This window comes from Gymnoscopelus microlampas (genome assembly GCF_963454915.1).
Source record: "Gymnoscopelus microlampas genome assembly, chromosome: 19".
Classification (NCBI taxonomy): domain Eukaryota; kingdom Metazoa; phylum Chordata; class Actinopteri; order Myctophiformes; family Myctophidae; genus Gymnoscopelus; species Gymnoscopelus microlampas.
Genome location: NC_139956.1, coordinates 23,760,822 through 23,781,318, shown reverse-complemented (window position 1 = coordinate 23,781,318; position 20,497 = coordinate 23,760,822). Strand labels below are relative to the sequence as shown.

At 43.0% G+C, this 20,497-nt stretch overlaps 1 protein-coding gene across 6 annotated transcripts in view; it reads left to right on the top strand.

Annotated features, from left to right (window-relative positions):
• col25a1 (collagen type XXV alpha 1 chain) overlaps positions 1–20,497 on the top strand; it is a 193,340-nt gene that overhangs the window by 98,077 nt on the left and 74,766 nt on the right. For all 6 annotated transcript variants that reach the window (XM_084043470.1, XM_084043471.1, XM_084043472.1 and 3 more), the window contains exon 3: positions 2,767–2,819. In XM_084043470.1, coding sequence (XP_083899596.1) covers positions 2,767–2,819 — 53 coding nt within the window. The remainder of the gene's footprint in view (positions 1–2,766; positions 2,820–20,497) is intronic.

Genomic DNA, 20,497 nt, shown 5'->3' with positions numbered 1-20,497 from the left:
TCTTTGGCTTTCCATGCTTTGAGTGTGAGATGTTATTGAGAAGCCCATATTATCTGCTAGTACATGAAGAATAAACAAGATGCTATTTTGTCTCAGACAATGTGGAGACTTCACAAGGTCACTTTCGTGCACGTCACCAAACTGACCACCACGCGATCAAAGTGTTGATGTTGTCAGGCAGAACACTTGTATGTCCAAAACCGTTACTTTTCAGTATATGAAAAAAAACAACTCTGTACCATAGGAACCAGTGTAGTTATTATTTAGTCACAAGCTCTTGTTAATACTTTTCAACTATTAAATATTTATAAAACCCACGGACAGAGTATATCACTTATGGTACAGTATATGTATATATAGGTGAACATTTTCCAAAACTAAAAGAAATAGGGAAAATAGCTGATCATAAGAGCGTTAACATACTGTACTTTTAGATATGACAGGAAACAGGGAGAGAGAGATGGGGAGTGACACACGGCAAAGGTCATCAAGCTCATTGAACCTGAGACTTGCTGTTAGGCTGCATAGGGCCTATATGTGGTATGCACCTTAACCACTCAGCCATCGACGCCCCAACATACTGTACATTTTTAATCAAATTGGTAAATTGTGATATTATAAACGTAAATACAGTATATCAATCAAACATCAGACAGTCTACATTTCCCAAAAGGAAAAGCATGTATTTCATTCAGTCTGACCAGAAGCAGGGGTAAAACGTATCCCCACCAGCGCTAAAAAATTAATGACCTGAGGGGGGGGGGGTATCAAAAGCAGGAGGACCCCCCCAAACCCTTGAACCCTGTGTATATACTAAGCGGGAGTCATACTCCACCTGTTGTTCTGTACTGTAAGCTGTGTTTGGACCCTTCGTTGGCAGGGCCCCGCGCTGTCCTGGAAGTCATCCAGTCCAAGGCAGCCAAATCAGAGGCCGAGGCTGAGCCAAACAGAGGGAACAAGTTGAAAGCTAAACATCATACAGACAGTTGTGGAACATAAGTCTGCACTTTATATCCATCACGTCTGGGGTGCTGCTGTACAGTAAATCTCCCATAGCATGACGTGTAACATCCATGTTTCCTTTGTTCCACTCTTCCTTTATCAACCTGCAATTTCTTTGCTCATGTGTAGCTCAGTGGTTCTCAACCTTTTTTAGATCAGGGCCTACTTGAAAATCTCAAAAGCGTTTGGTGATCAGTGCTTTGTACAAATTCCAAAGTACATTTTTCTTTTTAATATCAATGCATTGCTATATACACATTTTTATATTTTCCCCAAAACCTCAAACATTTGTTTTAAAAATATTAATTATAGTGGAAATAGCCGATCTACTGTACAGGCGTCGCGTTGTGTTATTTTCATTTGATACGGCTTTCGCTTCCTAGAAAAGTAGGCTAGTGGAGTCAAAAGTACAATACTTGTCTTTGAAATGTAGTGGAGTGAAAGTCATAAGTATCCAGAAATACAAATACTCAAGTAGAGTACAGATACTCATAAAATGTACTTCAGTACATAAACTAGTCCTCTTTATTAACTCATTTATGTACTTAGTTACTGTCCACCACTGGTGGCATGTTAGGAGTTGGGTTAGTGACTGATTGATCAATTAAAACAGTATTGCAGCAACTGCTATCTCTGCTGTTGACTTTAGCGTAGAGTGATGAAGTCTTGAAGGTGGAGTACAGCAATTTAGAATGCGACACCAAAATGTATCATTGAACTGTAGGGGTTCTCCTTTTGAAATTCCACATTGTATTCTGTTATTTAAATTATCTTGAACATTGATTAGGACATACATGTTGTTCTTTGACAACACAGAGGTAAGAGGAGTATACAAAATTTGCATGATAGTTGTGAACGTGGCTGAGATCTGAATAATGTTTGCGGTGTGAAAACATATACTGTAGCTAGTCTTTCAGAGAGTGTCTTCGCATTAGCACTGCTCTCCCTGGTGATTATGACTTTCACATGATGGTTCAAACTTAAAGCAGTGGTAAAAGTACCTGCCCACCACTGCAGATTCTGGGGTTCGAATCCACTGCGGTGCATCCGGCTTTGTCGAGCGTCTACATGAACCTGAATGAAACACAAAATGCCCATCATGGCAAACAAAAAGTGGTTTCTAGCAGTCAGCCTCAACAAGGCAATAAAAGTGTCCTCACACGGACAAAGAATCCCAATGCTGGGCAAGATCTGCTTTAAAGTTCCCCAGAGATTGTCCGGTCAGCACTGAAGACTGCCCAAGTACAATGCAGTCGAGTCTTCAGCACGTAAAACTTAACAAAGCGTGTAATTGTTTTACTCTTCCAGCTGAGCATTAGCAGATTGATTGTGTTCACAGGAAGCAGAAGGGGAGAGGTGAAGTAAAAATGATTGTTATAAAAACAAATTAAAAATCAGGGCATCCAAGCTTAAGCTTACTAGTATAGTAGGTGGAAAATAAAATCAAATAAAAAATCAAATAAAGACATAAGAGCGAAAAGCTCAACGCCTGTGGCAACAGTGAGTGTGTGTGTTCCTTGTTTCCAGTCCAGTTTGTACCTAAATTGTGCCTAAATACTTAATGAACCTTGAGATTTTGAGGTTCGTACTGTACTGTATGTAGTCCAAAGGCAATATTTTTTTGCTGCCTCTTCCTCATCCCGCACTGAGGCGGTTTGAACCTGAACATCCTGCAATATAAACGGAAACTGTGGAAAATGAAACTCAAACAAGGACAATCTGATTGTGAACTGAAAATAATGCATTGTGCTCCTCTCTTGGCAGGCCCACCGGGAAAGCGAGGAAGAAGAGGACGCAATGGAGAACTTGGTATGTTTGTGTGTGTGAGACCACAGATCACTTGAGTCTCTGTCCAGAAAAGATTCCGAGATAATGCCGTCGAACACCAATAATTCATGCTTATGCGTGCAATCGTGTAAAACAATCATGAGAAAGTATACATCTTCGGAGGCCAGGATAGGTGATAGATATGTAATTTGTGGCGTGGTGACTTTAGATTGTCCGATTTTGGTATGAACCTACACACAGCCACAGTATGTGGCTTCAGAGAACCATCAGAATGTAACAGCAAGGTTGAAAGACTAAACCGTGCACTGCTTTGTTAAACCTCTCTTGAGAAGGGAAGATGTAAGCGCAGCATTACTGTGGCCAACCTTCACCATGTCTCTGTTTACATATTCCCCATCGCACAGTACCTCTGTATGTGGAGTCAGCGAGAGGTCGACCCATGTCCAACATGAACATGTAATGGCTGCTTGAGGCCTGGTGGCTGTCATGTTTTCAGATGGTGATATTGAGTTCAGGGCCATTCCCAGTTTGCAAGACCTCTGAGCCAGACCATGCTCTTCCCTCCCTCCGGTTGCCACTCTCTCTCCTCTCTGGCTCATGAAACTCAGTCCTGCCTTGGGTTAAGACCTCAGGGAAGGGCCTTTTTTGCACGCACACACACACACACACACACACACACACACACGCACACACACACACACACACACACACACACACACACACACACACACACACACACACACACACACACACACACACACACACACACACACACACACACACACACACACACACACACACACACATACAGAGAGAGTGTAACCACAAATTGAATTCACAGAGGGAACATATACTTGGCAGGCAGTCACGTCGCGTCCACACTCCACACACCTAATAGAAGAACGCGATAATGGGCACTGGAGCCTACCGGCACTCTGACACTGAGACTTCACAATGGCAGAGCAGGCCTGGACCCTGTCCGCTGGGCCAAAGGTGCTCGCTCGCTCGTAAAAGCAAATCAGAAAGACAGAGCCGATGTATGGTCCCCCGATTATTTCAATGGGGATGGGGAAATAATATGTTGTTTGAGGTTACAAAGCCATGTTTGATGGAAAAAAAAGGTTTTGTTGAACTCTGATATTGATGTTAATTCGTGTGACTACTTTTTTAAAGTCATTGGAATTAAACATAATCAGCTATCAGGGCTGTATTTCAAACAAACTCTAGTATGAGCATCAAAGTATCTGTTCCATCCTTCTTTTTTTATTTTGCCAAATTAATTTCAAATCCTGTTCTTGCGGCTGTGCTCTCCGTTTCGGGTCTCGAGCGTACAGCCATGCATCACAGTGTGGTATGGCTCTCTGCCCTATATGATTTTTCTTATTTACATAATATTACAGTCATCCAGTGTATGACTGGAAATGCACGGAAGATGGAAAAAAGAAGGAAAATGATAGATAGACAACAGTTAAATGTTCTGGTCGGCTGCGCCTCTGAGATCCATCAGTTTTGTTTATGCAACACTTAACTGTCCAATAAACATATATCATGCCAACATATTTCAAATGGCACTGTTGTGCACAAGCCAGTAGATCATACTTCTCTGTCTCTCTCCCTCTCTGGGTCTCTCTCTCTCTCTCTCTCTCTCTCTCTTTCTCTTTCTCTCTCTCTCTCTCTCTCTCTCTCTCTCTCTCTCTCTCTCTCTCTCTCTCTCTGGTCAAGCCGATTGGAATTAAAATAGCTTCCTCTTGACAAATCGATTCAAAATGAGTGAAGCAAAGATACATGTGCACGTGTGATGTCTGGAGTGGCACACAGTGGGCTATAAAGGGTAGACAATGGAAAACAAAAAGATGACAGTTCTGCCCCTTATGTCAAGTATAATAACCCCACTGCAGCATTGCAGCTGGATACAGTGTCCGCCCAGATGGATTGTAAATGGACTGTAAGCTCATAGTGTCTCTGGCACATGAGTCCACAGCAGGGACATCTAAGGGCAGTCCTGCATGACTGTTTTATTTATATCGTAAAAGTGAGCGGCGACCATTTTCTGGAGTAGCTTTTATGGGTATAATCAGTACTGTCTCGTAAAAACATCTCCTGGAACATCAACAAAACGTATGCAGGGAACTTTTCAAGTGACTCGAGTCATGGTTTGTTAGGATCCTGCAGAATGTGATGTTAAGCCTTTGTTGTGTTAGCTTTGATGGAGTATACTTTATATTGTACTTGTGTGTCAGACATCACTAGCCTTTTGGCAAGGAGCTGGACTGTGCTGCATTACTGCCACCCAATGTTACAGTGATACGGAAATTCTGTGGAACATTTGACTGTATATATTCCTCTCCTCGTTATAAATCCATATACTGACACAAACTTTCACCAGTAGCTTCTGTGGTTGCAAACCGAGTGTAAAAAAAAAACATATTTCCAAGTAAAATATGAAGCAGGTTGAAATGGAACATGAAAGCATATTAAAAAAAGGACTCTGTGTTGGATAATAGCTTCAGAGTGTTCTGAACAGAAGCTACTGGCGAAGGAGAGTATAATAACGTATATTATCTAGGTAAGGAACATAATACTGTCAAATGTTCCACAAAAATCCATATCACTTTAAGGTCCCTGTACCATTTTTTAGAAGACACATCACTGTATAAACAGTGGGCAGAACATTTCCTTCTCTTGAGTCGGTTGTTGACAGGATGATGGAGGTAAAAACAGATACTTTTTGGGTCTACCGTTCATATACAGTACTGCCGTGTTTTCTGTGAATGTAAAAAGTGTTTTCAATAATTGTCTTACTGCCCTGTTGTTGATCTGCCCAAAAGCATTAGCGAATCCGCTTAGTTTTCCAATTACATACTACACTGGGTAAAGTGTTGACATTTGCCATTGTTACACGCAATTATTACTGTGCGTATTGAATTGTGATTTTTTATGTTCGGTGATGGAAAAACAAATTTCTCTTGTGCGATCAATAGACCATTGAATTCAATTCTTTCTGCACTGTGAACCATGTACAGTACTCTGTGTATGGGTCTAACCACACCAGCACAGATATTTAGGTGAAGCTTTTTTAAAGTACAATTCTCCTCGGTCAATAGTGACTACGCCAAATAGAGACTCCCGCAAATAAAGTTCACAAATTCACAGTAGAGATTCTTTTGGGAGCAATGCCTTTCATTCATTCGCCCCACATGGCAGGCGAAGCCTTTCAATATGGAAATCCGGTTGTAAATGACATTGAGCACAAATAGGAAAATACGCCATGATATTTACCTATGCGTTGGGGACTGAATGGGATACTGTGCTTCGTTAGAATTTCATGCTTATTTACTGTCAACATATGGAAAGGAGGAGTGTGGCATGACAGTAACACAGAAACAACTTTATGTCGTGGTCACTACCACAGCCTCAACTGCGGTTGTCTGAAACCGTCATAGCGGGTGGTCAGTGCTGGAAAGTTTCCCTCTCCTCCACATGAATCATATTCACCGCCACCTTATGCCCCCCCCCCCCCACAAAGCAAGGAACTGATGCTGAAATTGTGGAGTGTAAATAAATATGACAGATGTATGGGATGCACAAAGCCAGTTATTGCTGGCTGCACTGTCATAGCAATGTAATAATAATAAAAAAGCTATTTCCTGTCTGCCACCCCCTGCAGCTGTTGTTGCAGAGTGTAACCTCTGTTGACATTTTAGAATGTGATAACATCTCTTCAGTTCATGTGAGCACACACAAATATATACTATATATGCCCCATACCTGTCTATTGAGGCCACTGACCTTTGCATTCTCACAAGGGGACTCCACGTTAGCGTAAACAGGAACAGGACCCGCTGTGGAACAAATGGCAGGAGGTGGCAGTGTGTGGAAGTGTGTGTAAACAGATGGTTAATAGAGTTAACGGAGCTGAAGTAGGTAGACAAGGTTGGTATGAATGGCTTTGATGGCGGATTGTTTGTGATGCTATTGGGAATCGTTGGAGCTTGACATACATCATACCGGGCTGCTTGGCGGACATTGATTGTAGCTATTGACTGAGGCAGTAAAATTACTGAGAAATCTGTGTTTACTCTTGAAGAATAATTACAAACTTTGAGGCAGCTTTTGCAAGAAATTACTTCTTAACTGCCATGCGTTGGCCATGCTAATTGTCAAATGAACCACATTCAGATGGATGAGTCGTTTAGGTCATGTCTTTGAGGCATGTTGTACATAACTGAGGAACCAGTCAACATCCCATAATTATGCAGGCTTAGTGAAAAAGCTATGTAGCCCTAGCTCAATGAACCATGAAATAATGGCACCGAAGTACAGCCGCAGTGAGCCTCAAACATTGAGCTCCATTAAGTGCCCCAGCTGCAGGAGCTATTTGCACTTTTCCTCCAATCACAAGGACGTAAGACGTGTTAAAAAAAGAAAATCCTCCGTGTTTTTTTTGGTGGCCGTCGGAGCAGCTGGGTTCCCTTAAGAACTTTAAGACCCGGGATGATTTGCAGGGTTCTGAGGGGGAGCCCTGAAGTGCGCTGGCACACGGTCCTTTTGAGGGCCAGTAATTGGGAGGAAAGGACGAGCGTGTCACCTCGCAAAAACACGAGAGCATTTTTTAACAAGCGCACAGCCCCCTTGTAGCAGTGAAATTAGAGCCAGTCACAAAATACAAAACGGGATCGCCCAGATGCTGGCGGTCATTGTTGGCTCAAATGGCTCGGAAACCGGATAGTGGGATGAGTGCTTTGTCACCATGCCAGCAATAAATGCCATGGGATAAAAATACCGGTGCGATTTTGAAGTTATGCTGAAACAGAATTCCTGCTTGCAGTGGGGGATTTAAACCTGACTTTATGGTAACACTACAGTCGCTACTGTATTTGCCCCATGCCTACTATCCTGCATGTACAGTACAGTAATTGGGTGTAGATACGTGAGGATGTCAGTGTTTGTAAGGTTGCCCCATCCGTGTGCACTAGTGGTTCTCAAAGTGGGGTCCGTGGACTCCCAGGGGTCCTTGAGTGGGTTCCAGGCATTCCCCAGCAAAATATGTTAATATAGCATCGAAATCACTCTAACCACTTTAACCCAACATTACTCTACGATCGGCTATTTGAACATAGCTGATCTACAAGCTCACAACGCGTTGCATCACAGCACATTGTGAGCTTGTAGATCTGCTATTTTCAAGAAATCGTGAAAAAATTTGCTACATTTTTTACAACACCAACAAATATTTTCAGATGGGGATCCGTGGACAAATACATATTAATTTGTGGGTCCTTAACAAAAAAAACGCTTGAAAACCACTGCATTAACAAAGCATCTTCAATAAACACTGCAATAACGAATGACTGAAACGTACAAAACTCAACTGAAATGTGACTTGAAATCAATGCTCCAGTCATTTTCAGCAGGCAAACAAGATATGCATGTGACACACAAACATAAATACAGCAGTAGGCTATGCAACTAACACTTAAAATCATTAATTTATAACTACTGTATGCATCATTAATATGCGTCTTAATATGAATGATGCAGAACATGCGTCATAAATATGCATACCCTTATCTATAATTCAAACCATAAACATTTTTACAAAACTTTATAAAACAAAGCACTACGGTGTTCAGTGTCACGATGTCACTCTCCATGCCTGTGTCCATACAGAGAAGGAAGGACACTACACGTCATGCATGCTGATTGGAAGCCGTGACAGTAGTACCGTGGTGCTCAGTGTGGGACCTGGGACCCCTAGGGGTCCTTGAGGGGGTCCCAGGGTGTCTGAGGATAAATGATTGTAGCCTGGCATGGCCAGACTAATATCACTGCGTAGATGTTAGTCTGGAACTTCAGGTGTGGAAGATTCATTTCCGAGGGGCGGTTACAAACAGATTCAAACGTCGTACAGCAAAAAAAAATCCCACTTTGAATAGTGGGCTCTGATTGGTCACCCACAACTCTGGGGTGAGCGAAATGTAATTCAAACCGAGGAGTGCCAGACCAATCTGCCCAGGGCATTTTTTTTTTTTTTGCTGTGGCAGATTTGTCTGGTTTCCAGGCTTAAATGATTGATAACTCTGAGAGTGTAGAAATGGAACCAAATAGACCCATACACTCTCAGAGTTACATTGACACTGAGGAGTTTATAGTGTAGAATAAATTGGATCCCTTTGATTTAAAAAAAAGTGCATCAAATGAGGGTCTGTGGCCTAATGCAGATACTTGGATATACTTGAAATGAAAAGGGTTGACAATCACTCCAGTAATGATATTACCGCAGTGATTCTCAACCTCTTTAACCACTCCAGACTTAAACTACATAAAATGGACCTGTGTTGGCTCTATGCTTGGACTGCTTTTCTCCGTCCACAGCTAATCTCTTCACCAAGCAGTGCCGATATACAAGCTCACAATGTTACGCTTGTAGATCGACTATTTTTTGTTAATGTTCCCCCCAGAATATGAATGCCGGGGTTCAAGTGGTTAATTTACTGTAGATTGTACTGTAGGTCGAGTATAACCTGTATGATGTATTACCAGGATTAGCCCTCAAGATACCAAAACCAAGCATCGAGACTATTTCCCTTCATATTCCAGAAAGGGATATTTCCTTACAATGGTGTTATTGCTTATTATTGAATGGTGCTGATGGAGCACACGCTAATCATGTCTTTGTCCTTCTTTCTGTTTCAGGACCTCCTGTAAGTACTGTATGCCATCCTCACATCTTCTCTGAGAGTAATAACCCTGTCCAAGGTAAAAAACACAAATCAGCTATTATTGCTACTCCAGCAAAATATTTATTCTTTCATTATGGTAAGAAGGCAAATTCTTGTTAATGAAAGCTGATTAAGTACAACATGCTTGCTAGTTACAAAGCACCTTGTGCTTGGAAATAGGAGTGTGATTGAAGCAAATGAACAACACTATAGCAAAGCCTTGTTTAAACAATAAACCTAAAGCCTAAAACCTGTGTTTAAGCAGCCATTTAAGTGACTGTTTCTGAAGAGATTCACAGAAAACAATAATCCATCTGAACAAGTTGTCATGATTTCCAAAATTATAGATTCAGCCACTTGGTAGCAAAAGGCAAAGCGGTGGCAAATACCACTACAATCATAAGCAGTTCCTGTGACCAGCATTTAAATGAGAAAAAAAGTCTTCCACCATGTAATCTGACTATATTATTAAAATAATATTTTCAACCCTGCCCTCTGCTAATAGCGGACCAATCCCTGTCATCTTGGCTTGTCTGGTTTTTAATATCCTCGCTACCAACCTCAGCGCCTGCCAACCCCCTGCACCCAAATATACTATCTCACTTCATTATGTACCGGGTGATCACAGAATCACTTGCCTCAAACAGATGGAAAACTCCTGCGTTTTCCCAAAAAGATGAAGACAAAGCCATATATAAGCACTGGAGGTTCTGACAGCGAGCCATAACAGGGTCAATCAGGCACTGTGTACGTACGTATGCGTGTGCGTGTGTGTGTGTGTGTGTGTGTGTGTGTGTGTGTGTGTGTGTGTGTGTGTGTGTGTGTGTGTGTCTGTGTCTGTGTCTGTGCACATGTGCACACACATGCTCTGTTAAAATTATTTATAGTGTTGGGAGGCAAGCGTGATTGAATAGGAATAATAGCGTGTGCCGACTGAGCCGTAAAAGTCGTAAGTTAATCTTCAGAGCCTTTGCAGCCGTTTGCTCCTGCATGGGGCTCTGGAGAGGTAAGTAAGTGCAGGTGGTCTCTCCTGCCACAGCCTGGCCTCTGATAAATAAAGACATAAGATGATTCTGCAGCAGACCCAAGCCAGACATGTGTTGTCTTTGACATGTTTTTGACATTGTACTGTAGGTAAGACTATATTTGATTTGGCTAGGAGGTGAATCCTGCTTCATAACGTTTGGGATTGTTCTAATATGTTGGGACATGACAGCTTCTGTTCATGTTTATGTTAGCTGTCTATGCCCTAGTTGATGAAGTGTTTTAGAAGTCTTTGGTAGGGGTGCTATTTGTTTTTCTACAGTTTAAAGAGGGAAGTGGGTTCGGAAAGAGGGAGGTTGCATAGCTGGTGAAGTGCTGAAGTAATAATACTGTGCTTAACTTAATCAAGGCTTTTATTCATCAAAGTGTCTGCATTTCTAGAAGCAGAGCAGTTACCTCCACAGGCCTCTGTGAACGTCATTGTGTGACTGTCCTTATAGAATACAGTGATCTGATCTGATAATTACTCAGCAAACGATCACTGAATCTGGTGCAGAAATAAGCAACCCGTGCCACATTCTTCCAAAAAATAGCAGTAAGTGATCTCATGTGGTTTTCCCTTTTGCTGTTGCCCACCCGTGGGATGGCAGGGGAGATGTCGCTGTGAATATTCAACAGCACCCCTTCCACCCACCCCTCGTTTAGCATTGGGACGTAGAGAAAATTGTACCCAGCCTCACGAATGAAACAAGCTTAGCCCTGGTGAAATCATTACAGGCCTCGGCATCTGCCTTAATTGTTACTTAGCCACTGATGAATGGACAGGGACCCGTGGTTTCGGAGACAGAGACAAAGAATGATCCTCTTCTATGGAGGATCATTGGGAAAGGTCTTTATTGAGGGTAATGTACGTATCGTTCTTACATGGAAAAGTGATTTGCTTTGTTTTCATTTCCCTTTCTTTTTCCGACGCCTGACATTCTGTGTAAATTTTGTATGGAAGCACTGGGGTCAGTCGACAATTGGCCTATTACAGGGGAATGTGTATGAGGTTATCTCCACTTGTCCTCCAACGACAGTTTGGAAAAAGATATTAATAGAAGAGGGCTACTGTAGATGGGGCTGAGTTGCTGATTTTAAACCAGCAGTAAGGGAATACAAAAAATTTGTAGGGGTTATGCATCGTCCATGAATTGAGTTTGACTGAGGGACGGTGGGACTAACGAGGCCAAAAGTATCACCTCATTATAGCTTCTGCTTTTTTGATCTTTCACCAATTCTCTTTCTTTGGAACCTTTAAGCGACTGTACAGGGAAGCTTCTGTAGTGTCAGAACACAAGCCCAGGGAGCCAGCCGTTGTGAATGCACACCATTTAGCACCAAGTCAGGCATAAAACACCACCCCTGAGGCGGCTCTCTCTCTCTAGTTTCCTTCACCAACACCACCTGATCCGCTCCACTCTTCAGCACAGGGCGTTGGCTGATTTTCAGTTGAAATGATATAAGACGCTAGTCCATTATCTCCAACTATGTCCATTGCTGAAACTTAGTTTTCTTCAATGTTGCCTCTCAACTTCAGCTCACTCGGAGGCTTGAAGTTTCTCCATCTTGCCACAGCTTGTACATTCAAGTTTATCTTGATGCCATATCAATGCAATGTGGCGCAGTGCTAAAGTACCAGTCTGTCCACCACCACAGAGTCTGTGTCTACATGAACAACACAGTTGGCCGTGTTAGGCGGAGGTAAATCTGGTGGGCAGGGTGATCTTTGTCGCTAGACTATAGCATCTCCTAATGGGCTGGGGCTGCGCCTGTCAGCATGGGGTGTTGAACGGGAGGAGTGGGACAAAGGCTTTAGAGATACGTCCTCCCATTGGGGCCGTTTCTCACTGGCAGGCGAGCCAGTTGGGTACAACAACAGTGGCAACACAGCACTGTGTGGCTGTGGGGAGGGTTAATTGGCATAACAGCTACATTTGGAGAAAATAGGTACAAATTGGCTACTCTAAAATAAATAAAGTCAATACAGGGAGTTGCATTGCGTACTTTGCATACTCCTGGTACAATGTTGTGCTTGTCATTAACTCCTTCAACTGGTCACAGAACATTTTGATCTATCGTCGGATCGTATGTACACACAAACAGGATCTGTGGCCGTCGACCAGAGGAAAAACATTTCACCCGCGAGGTAACTTTCCATGTCCCAGACACGCTGAAAACAACATCTTCTTTTTTTTTTGCGGTGCCAACCGCTCTACACTTGACTTTGTCCGTATGTCCGTATGAGCCTGACGGCAAATGTCCGTATGAGCCTGACGGCAAATGTCCGTATGAGCCTGACGGCAACGAAGCAACACATACAAACACACGCACACACACACACACACACACACACACGGACTTGGAGATTGCCTACGCCAACTCTCCTCTCATTGGCCACACGTGCCACTGGCTATCAAAGAGGGGTCCAGGGACCCCCAGCGTATGTTCTGTCCGTCGTCCGTTTCAGCACGGGATGAGCACGGGATTTCAAACTGCTATAACTGAAGTTTGCAGCATGCCACCAAGTTCACATCCGATATGTGGACTTAGACCACCAATAGGGACGCGCATGAATTGCTGAAGTTATCACAGAGGAGTCCAGGGACCCCCAACGTATGTTCTGTCCGTCGTCCGTTTCAGCACGGGATGAGCACGGGATTTCAAACTGCTATAACACACGTTTGCAGCATGCCACCAAGTTCAAATATGCTATGTGGACTTACACCACCAATAGGGACGAGCATGAATTGCTGAAGTTATCAAAGAGGGGTCCAGGGACCCCCAAGCACGGGATGAGCACGGGATTTTAAACAGCTATAACTCCAGTTTGCAGCATGCCACCAAGTCCAAATTTGGTATGTGGACTTAGACCACCAATAGGGACGAGCATGAATTGCTGAAGCCCCACCCCCTCTGTCTTCCCATTGGCTGGCCTTTAAACAGCCATAACTCAAGTTCGCAGCATGCTAGGGAGTACAAATTTTGTACATGGACTAAAACCACCAATAGGGACTAACTGTCATTACTTAAGCCCCACCCCCTCTGTCTGCCCATTGGCTGGGCTTTAAACAGCCATCATTCCAGTTTGCAGCATGCTACCAAGTACAAATTTGGTAAGTGGACTCACACCACCAATAGGGACGAACTGAAATGAGTTAAGGCCCGCCCCAAAGGCACCGCTTCCTTCACACAGGGTGTGATTTTTTCTTTTCTTATAATCTTTATCCCACGATTTTGTAACCCTTTTTTCACCCAGTGCCAATTTTTTACAGTAAGTGATCCTGGGCACTACACTCCCCCCACCAGCGTAGGGAGGCCAGGGCCGAGCTCATGCCTCCTTCAATGCATGAGAGCCAACTGACCTTCTTGTCACCTGACAGGGGGGAGTTTCCCTGGTTGGACGTAGCGCGTGGAAGGAACACGTTATTCCAACCAGTTCCCTTCCCCTCCATCAGGCGCCCCGGCTGACCAGGGGGAGGCAGTATAGTGACCAGGATTACTACATGTTTTTGTGAGGGTATTAACTACCCTAGGAGACACGGGGAGAACATGCAAACTCCACACATAGGCCCTTTCGCCAACCCCACCTAGGGTATGGGCGAAAACAACATCTTCTATAAAAAATGCACATCTTTCCCAACTCCCCAACTGGCCACAGAACATTTATATACATTATGATCACTTGTCAGACCGTTAGTAAACACAAAGGGGATCACTGATCGTCCTCCAGAGAAATAAATATATAACCGGAGCTGTCCCTTCATTTGTTAGACCATGTTGAAAATAGAATGTCTCGCGGAATACAGTGGGAAAAAAGTCAACCCAAGATTTTTGGGTTGGTTCCAGGAAACCAATAAACAGGAGGTGGACGGAGGCAGAAATCTTCGGATGATGTTATTTCCGGATCCGAATGAGTGGAAAGTGAACCTGATCACTCGGGTGACTCGTCAGTGGCAGGAGTTAACATGATGCGAAATCCAACAAAAAAAAATCATTCTTTATTTTTCAACTTTCAACCTTGCATCCTAGACTGGGACTGTGTGTGTGGTAGTGCTGGCGGTGGTGTTGGTTTTGCAAGCAGTCACCTGAAGCTGTGTCTTGAAGAGTGCAACTCAAATTCTACCCACCAGGGAAGCGTGTGATGCTCTGATACATCAATGTTGCCTTTCCACCATGCAACCAAATCGCCGGTTTGAAGATGATCCGTTATGATGTATGAATTATGCAGCTGCCGTAGCAGAGATTACAGGCGCATGGGATGACACATAGAGCCCCGTCCCCCCCTTTCCACTTTGCCCTCATCCTCATCTGCTACGCAGTGCAGCTCCACACCTGTTAATAAAACATACTCCAGCTGGACTTTGATCACTTTTGCTCCGAGGAGGAAGTGGAAGGGATGCCGTAACTATCTAAGCGAGAGGCCATACGTGACCCAGAAAGAAACCTTTGACTGTGCTCGACTCATACGTGCCTTTAATTAATTAACCACTTAAACTCTATTATACTTCATTGACCGGAGTCCCAGAGGGGTCTACTAAGGCCCCCTCCTCTTTCCCTCTTGTCTTTGCTGATCTTTTCGCCAAAAATAGCCAATCTATAAGATCCACAGAGCGTTAAACTTGTGGATCTGATATTTTCGCCGAATGTTCGCCCCCAGAACAGGGGCGCTATGGTTCATGTGGAAAACACAGCCTAACTTTTGTTAGTAGACTAACATCATGCCACTCTGTGAGGTACGTACATACAGTAGCTGTAAAGCAGTGTCCTGTCTGCCACAGAGTGCTTTGATACAAGAACACATGCATGCACGCATGCGCACATGCACACCCTCTGGTATTGGTTGTCAGAACAGAGTGGCATCTGAGTGCATCAATTTGACTTGACAGTGTTGACTTGGACTCTCAAGGCTAGTGAGGCCTTAGGAGGTTGACCTTTTTGGATAGTTCTCTGCCGTGGTTGACAGTAACAAAGTACATTTACTTGAGTACTGTACATGCAGTATAGTTTTTGGCATACTTATGACTTTAATCCACTGCATTTCAAATACAAATTTTGTACTTTTGACTCCACTATTTCTATGAAGAGAAAAAGTCCATTATGAATTAACCACTTAAGCCCTATTTAAAATATAGTGAAAAGAGCAGACCTACAAGCTCACAACGCGTTGGAATGTGATGCATTGTGAGCTTGTAGATCTGCTATTTTTTTTTTAGAAATGATATTAATAACCAAGACAAGTACTTTGACTTAATTACTGGGGTTGAGTACTTTGGTCGTCTGCTCGTGTTACTGTGCCCTTCAACGCCACTTGTTGTTTCCCAGCAAATGATGAGAGGCATGACAGGGTTCGGTCATCTGATTTGATGAGGTGATGTCAGTGAATGTGATATAATTTCAAAATGCCCGAGTGGGCTGAGTACTGTACCCCTAGCGCCAAATGTAGTTTATTGTTGAAGAATCTAAATGGAAAGGCAAAGTGATAAAATCAGAAAAAGAACCTGTGGGTGGTTATGAAAATGTAAAACGTTTATGAAGGCACGCACATCCAAATGATAAAATACCAGGTGCTGGACAGAAGAACTATGAAAACCGAACAATACAGTCCGCACATTGAATCATGCTCCCATGGATATTTATTATATTACCACCAAAGTGGTAATATAATAAATGATCCAGTGTGCATGCAGACAATTTTTTTCTGGTAGTATAATAAATTTGTGTGTGGCCTCTATTTTTCTGGTTATGAAAATGTCATGCATCAAAGAAAGGCAACCTGGAGGTGTACACAGTTGAACCGTAAAATGCCAAACTCGAACGTCAGTTTACATCATTATCTCATGTCATCTATACTGTGAAATGCTGAGTGTTGACCCATTCAATCTGGGAACGCATCTCTGTCATTTTAGATGTCTTTGGCATCTAAAATAGCAGATCTACAAGGTCATAGCGGCTATGAGCTTGTAGATCTGCTATTTTTGAAAAATCGTTAAAATGTGTGCAAATCTTTTAACATTTGTCAAATATTTTGTTCCAGGGACCTCCAGAAGCAAAGATTTGAGTTAAAAATGTTGTTTAAACAAATATGTATTCAAAGATTTGCACAAATGTTCAAGATTTTTCAAAAATAATAAATGCACCATTCACCATTTTTACCATGTTCACAATAATAATTGTGTCGCATCCGATGTGAATACGCCTCAACAACCAGGAAATGTATAGTCTAGAGAAAGTGGAAGTTCTTAATTAAATATTATTCGCAGAGGTATATAAGCTGATTTCTTGGTTACACAAGCATTGTTGTTGTGAAGCAGTTTTTACTAATAGGAGAAATGTTCGCTATTTCCATTTGGCAAATTAGACAGATCAGGAAGAGAGAGAAGTCCCATGGTGAGACTAGTGGGCAGAGACAAAGTGAAAGCCAGACTTTTTTATGAACTGTTGGATATGCCCAAAGAAATACAGCCTTTTAACACATAAATGCACAGGATATATAACAATAACACCCAATGATCATTATTTAGGAGGAAATAGGCCTGTGGCACTCAGTCTTTTTAGACAAGGAGTGCACTTTGTGCACTAGAGTTAACAGCTTTTTGATTGCGAGGAAAAAATTTCCACCATCTCATGTCAAACGATGAAGAACGTAGAACAGTAACCCATCTATTCTGCCCCATATGTGGTTGTGGTTGGCCAAAATGTATTTCTATGAAGAAATACAAGTAATCACCTCCGCTCTGGCATATTCGCCCTTGATTATGGCATTTTTTGTATGTGCTGCATGACTTTATGGGTCAAAACGTGGCAAAGAAATCTGGTACATAAAAATCAATGTTCCTTAACCAAGTTTTTTCTTTTTCCGTTTAGTTTTATGCATACGCTTCCACCATGAGCCGTCAAAAGATGGTGAAGATGATCTCGCCCCTTCCACTCACTCAATAATATAAATGTCTGAGACAGTGGCGTCGTTAGGGGTGGGCTTCGGTGGCTATAGCCACCAATGTTTTATCCAAAGCCACCAATAAAAAAAAATAAAAAATAAAAAAATTAAAAGTTTTTTTTTTTTTTTTTAATTATATATCTATCACCCTAACCTAACCCTACCCCTAACCCTAAAACCGAAATAAAGTAACAAAAAACGGGGAAAAAAGCACCCAAATCCGCGAAAAAAAAATGCGCGCGCGGGAGGAGGAGGGGCACATGCACGCGCATGCATGTGCCCGTTGCCTGCGGGGCTAAGCCCCCGACCTAGTAGAGACCTAGCGACGCGTCTGGTCTGAGACCTTGTGCTGACTGACATTGTAAATGATACTGTTCAGATATGAACTGTCCTTCCTCGCAGCAGTCAAGTGACCATCCCTCTGGACACACATCACAGGAGGACACCGTTCGTTCTCTCCATGGCTATAATATCTCCCTGATCACAAGGTTATGCACTAGATTAGGCTGACTGACCGACTTACCGGGCCCACCTCGGGTGCTTCTCTCTCTGCCTGCTACAACCATAGAGTTAAAAATGATAGAGAGGGCACCGGAAATCCCCGTCCATTCACTTGTATGGAGTTGCTCATCCAGCGCCTACTCCCTTTTCACCCCTTCTTCCGGGTTGGGAAATGTGACGGGCGGGGACTATTTTGGGCCTATGTGACGCGTTTTGCATCACTCTGTGCGTCGGCTCGCGTGTGCAGTAGTGTCACCTCCGTGCCCAACCCCATGCGCAAGCTTGTGAGTCCAAAGCCCATTGGTCGAAACCATTTTCGCTATTTCAGCCGTAATAAACTGCAGTACCTATGATTGGCCACCATATCCAATGCGCTTCACTGCTCCCTCTCGGTTCTGCGGGCTTGGCCACAACGCTGCTAAGTAATGCCTGATTTATACTGTACACCATGTCGTACAGCAAAAATAGGCAATCTACAAGCTCACAATGCATCTCAGCGCGACGCATTGTGAGCTTGTTGGTCGGCTATTTCTGGTGTGCGACGCCAACACGCAACTAGTGTAAATCAGGCTTCATGCTCTCATACTTACTGTATGGCACGTACTCATTCATTCATGCGTGTACGTATGTGTGCATGCATGAATGCACGGACAGACGCCCACACACACACACACACACACACACACACACACACACACACACACACACACACACACCACTCCAGGATTTGCATTTCCCCCGAATGCATAATGACAGATAAATAATAAGCATAGATTACACCAAACATAACAGGTTTCATTTTCCCTGACGAACATGGACACGTGCAGTCTCTCTAGTAAGAACGATCAGACACATAACAAGACTCGTTCACTCACCCTCGTTCACACACACACACACACACACACACACACACACACACACACACACACACACACACGTCCTCTTCTGATTCACACACACGCATCCACATGCAAAAAACACACACACACGCACACTTTAACTCATTCAATCCGGGAATGCATCTGTTTCATTTTTAGATTTTAGCTATAATCATTATTTTATACTTTGGCTATTCAAAAATAGCAGATCTACAAGCTCATAGCACGCACAGAGTGCTGTGCTACGAGCTTGTAGTTCTGCTGTTTTTGAAAAATCTTGAACATTTGTGCAAATCTTTGAATATATTTTTTTAAAGCGTTTAACTCAAATCTTTGCTTCTGGAGGGTCCCTGGAACAAAAATGTTTACAAATGTTCGCTTAAAAAAATATATTCAAAGATTTGCACAAACTTTCACGATTTTTCAAAAATAGCAGATCTACAAGCTCGGCTATGAGCTTGTAGATCTGCTATTTTTGAATAGCCAAAGAAATCTTAAAATGACACAGATGCGTTCCCGGATTGAATGGGTTAAAGTCATTTTATGCTGGCTAATTGTGATACACTGTGGATATGGGAACCAGATGCCATTCCCAAGTCAGTTTTCCAGTGTGGTTTTCCTATCCTGGCCTAACCCCTTGCGTCCAGATTCTCCCCGACGAGCACCAGCCACTTGTGGTCGTCCATTCCTGCCCATTCTACTCTGATTGCTCACATCCCTGTCCCCCATTAGTCTCCCTGCCTTGAAAAAAGTTCCCCCTGGGGCGCACGGTAATATGATTGAGGGTTCCCATGCAGAACTCACAGATGGACCAGTGGGATTGGGATACATTTTATTTTTATTTTAGTATTTTCTTTTTATTCTTTTTTTTGTTTGTAATCTGGACCTCTTTTAGTCTGTTCCAGGCATGTGCACATTGTATGGAATTCAACAGAGGTTTCTCTTTCCAAGGATCCCCACAGCCACATCAGAGCCATTGGCCGGAAACGGCTGTATGGGCTTTTTGCAATTACCACCACCTCCGCTCTTCTATCACTCTAATCGGTGTGTTTGTTTATCTAGAAGAACCCTAATGGCACTGTGCTCGTTTGGCTGAAAGAGGGGCTTACGGGAAATGTTGTGCAGGGGGAAAAAAAGCCATGCATGTGCTGTACACAGCCTTTCAGCACACTCGGGTGAAAGACGTTCTCAAGGAGACCTGGGATGATTGCGAGAAGAGTCCTTCTTCTCTGAGCTCAGATTCATCAATGTCCTTTGTGATTTGAACCTTAGTGTCCCTATTATGGGCATGTTATAATAGGCGAAGATTCATTACATGCATCGCGTTGCGACGCGTTGTGAACTAGTCGGAAAAACTCTCTCCGACTAAGAAATTTGGCGTAGAGGGAAAAAAGGAGGGGGCTAAGTATAGACCCCTGGCGGACCCCGGACAACAAAGTATATAAGGTTTAAGTGGTTAAGAACTGCACCAGTGTATTGAACTATACCCTCTGTGAAGTTACCAATCTGTATTTTATTAATAACAAGCATGCATACTGTATAAAGTGCTTTGGAGAAAGTCTGCAAGATGAGCTGATGGCAAAGAAGGGTGCAGTAAAGGATAACCTTTTATATAGTTACATTTCTGCTGGCAAACTGACCAA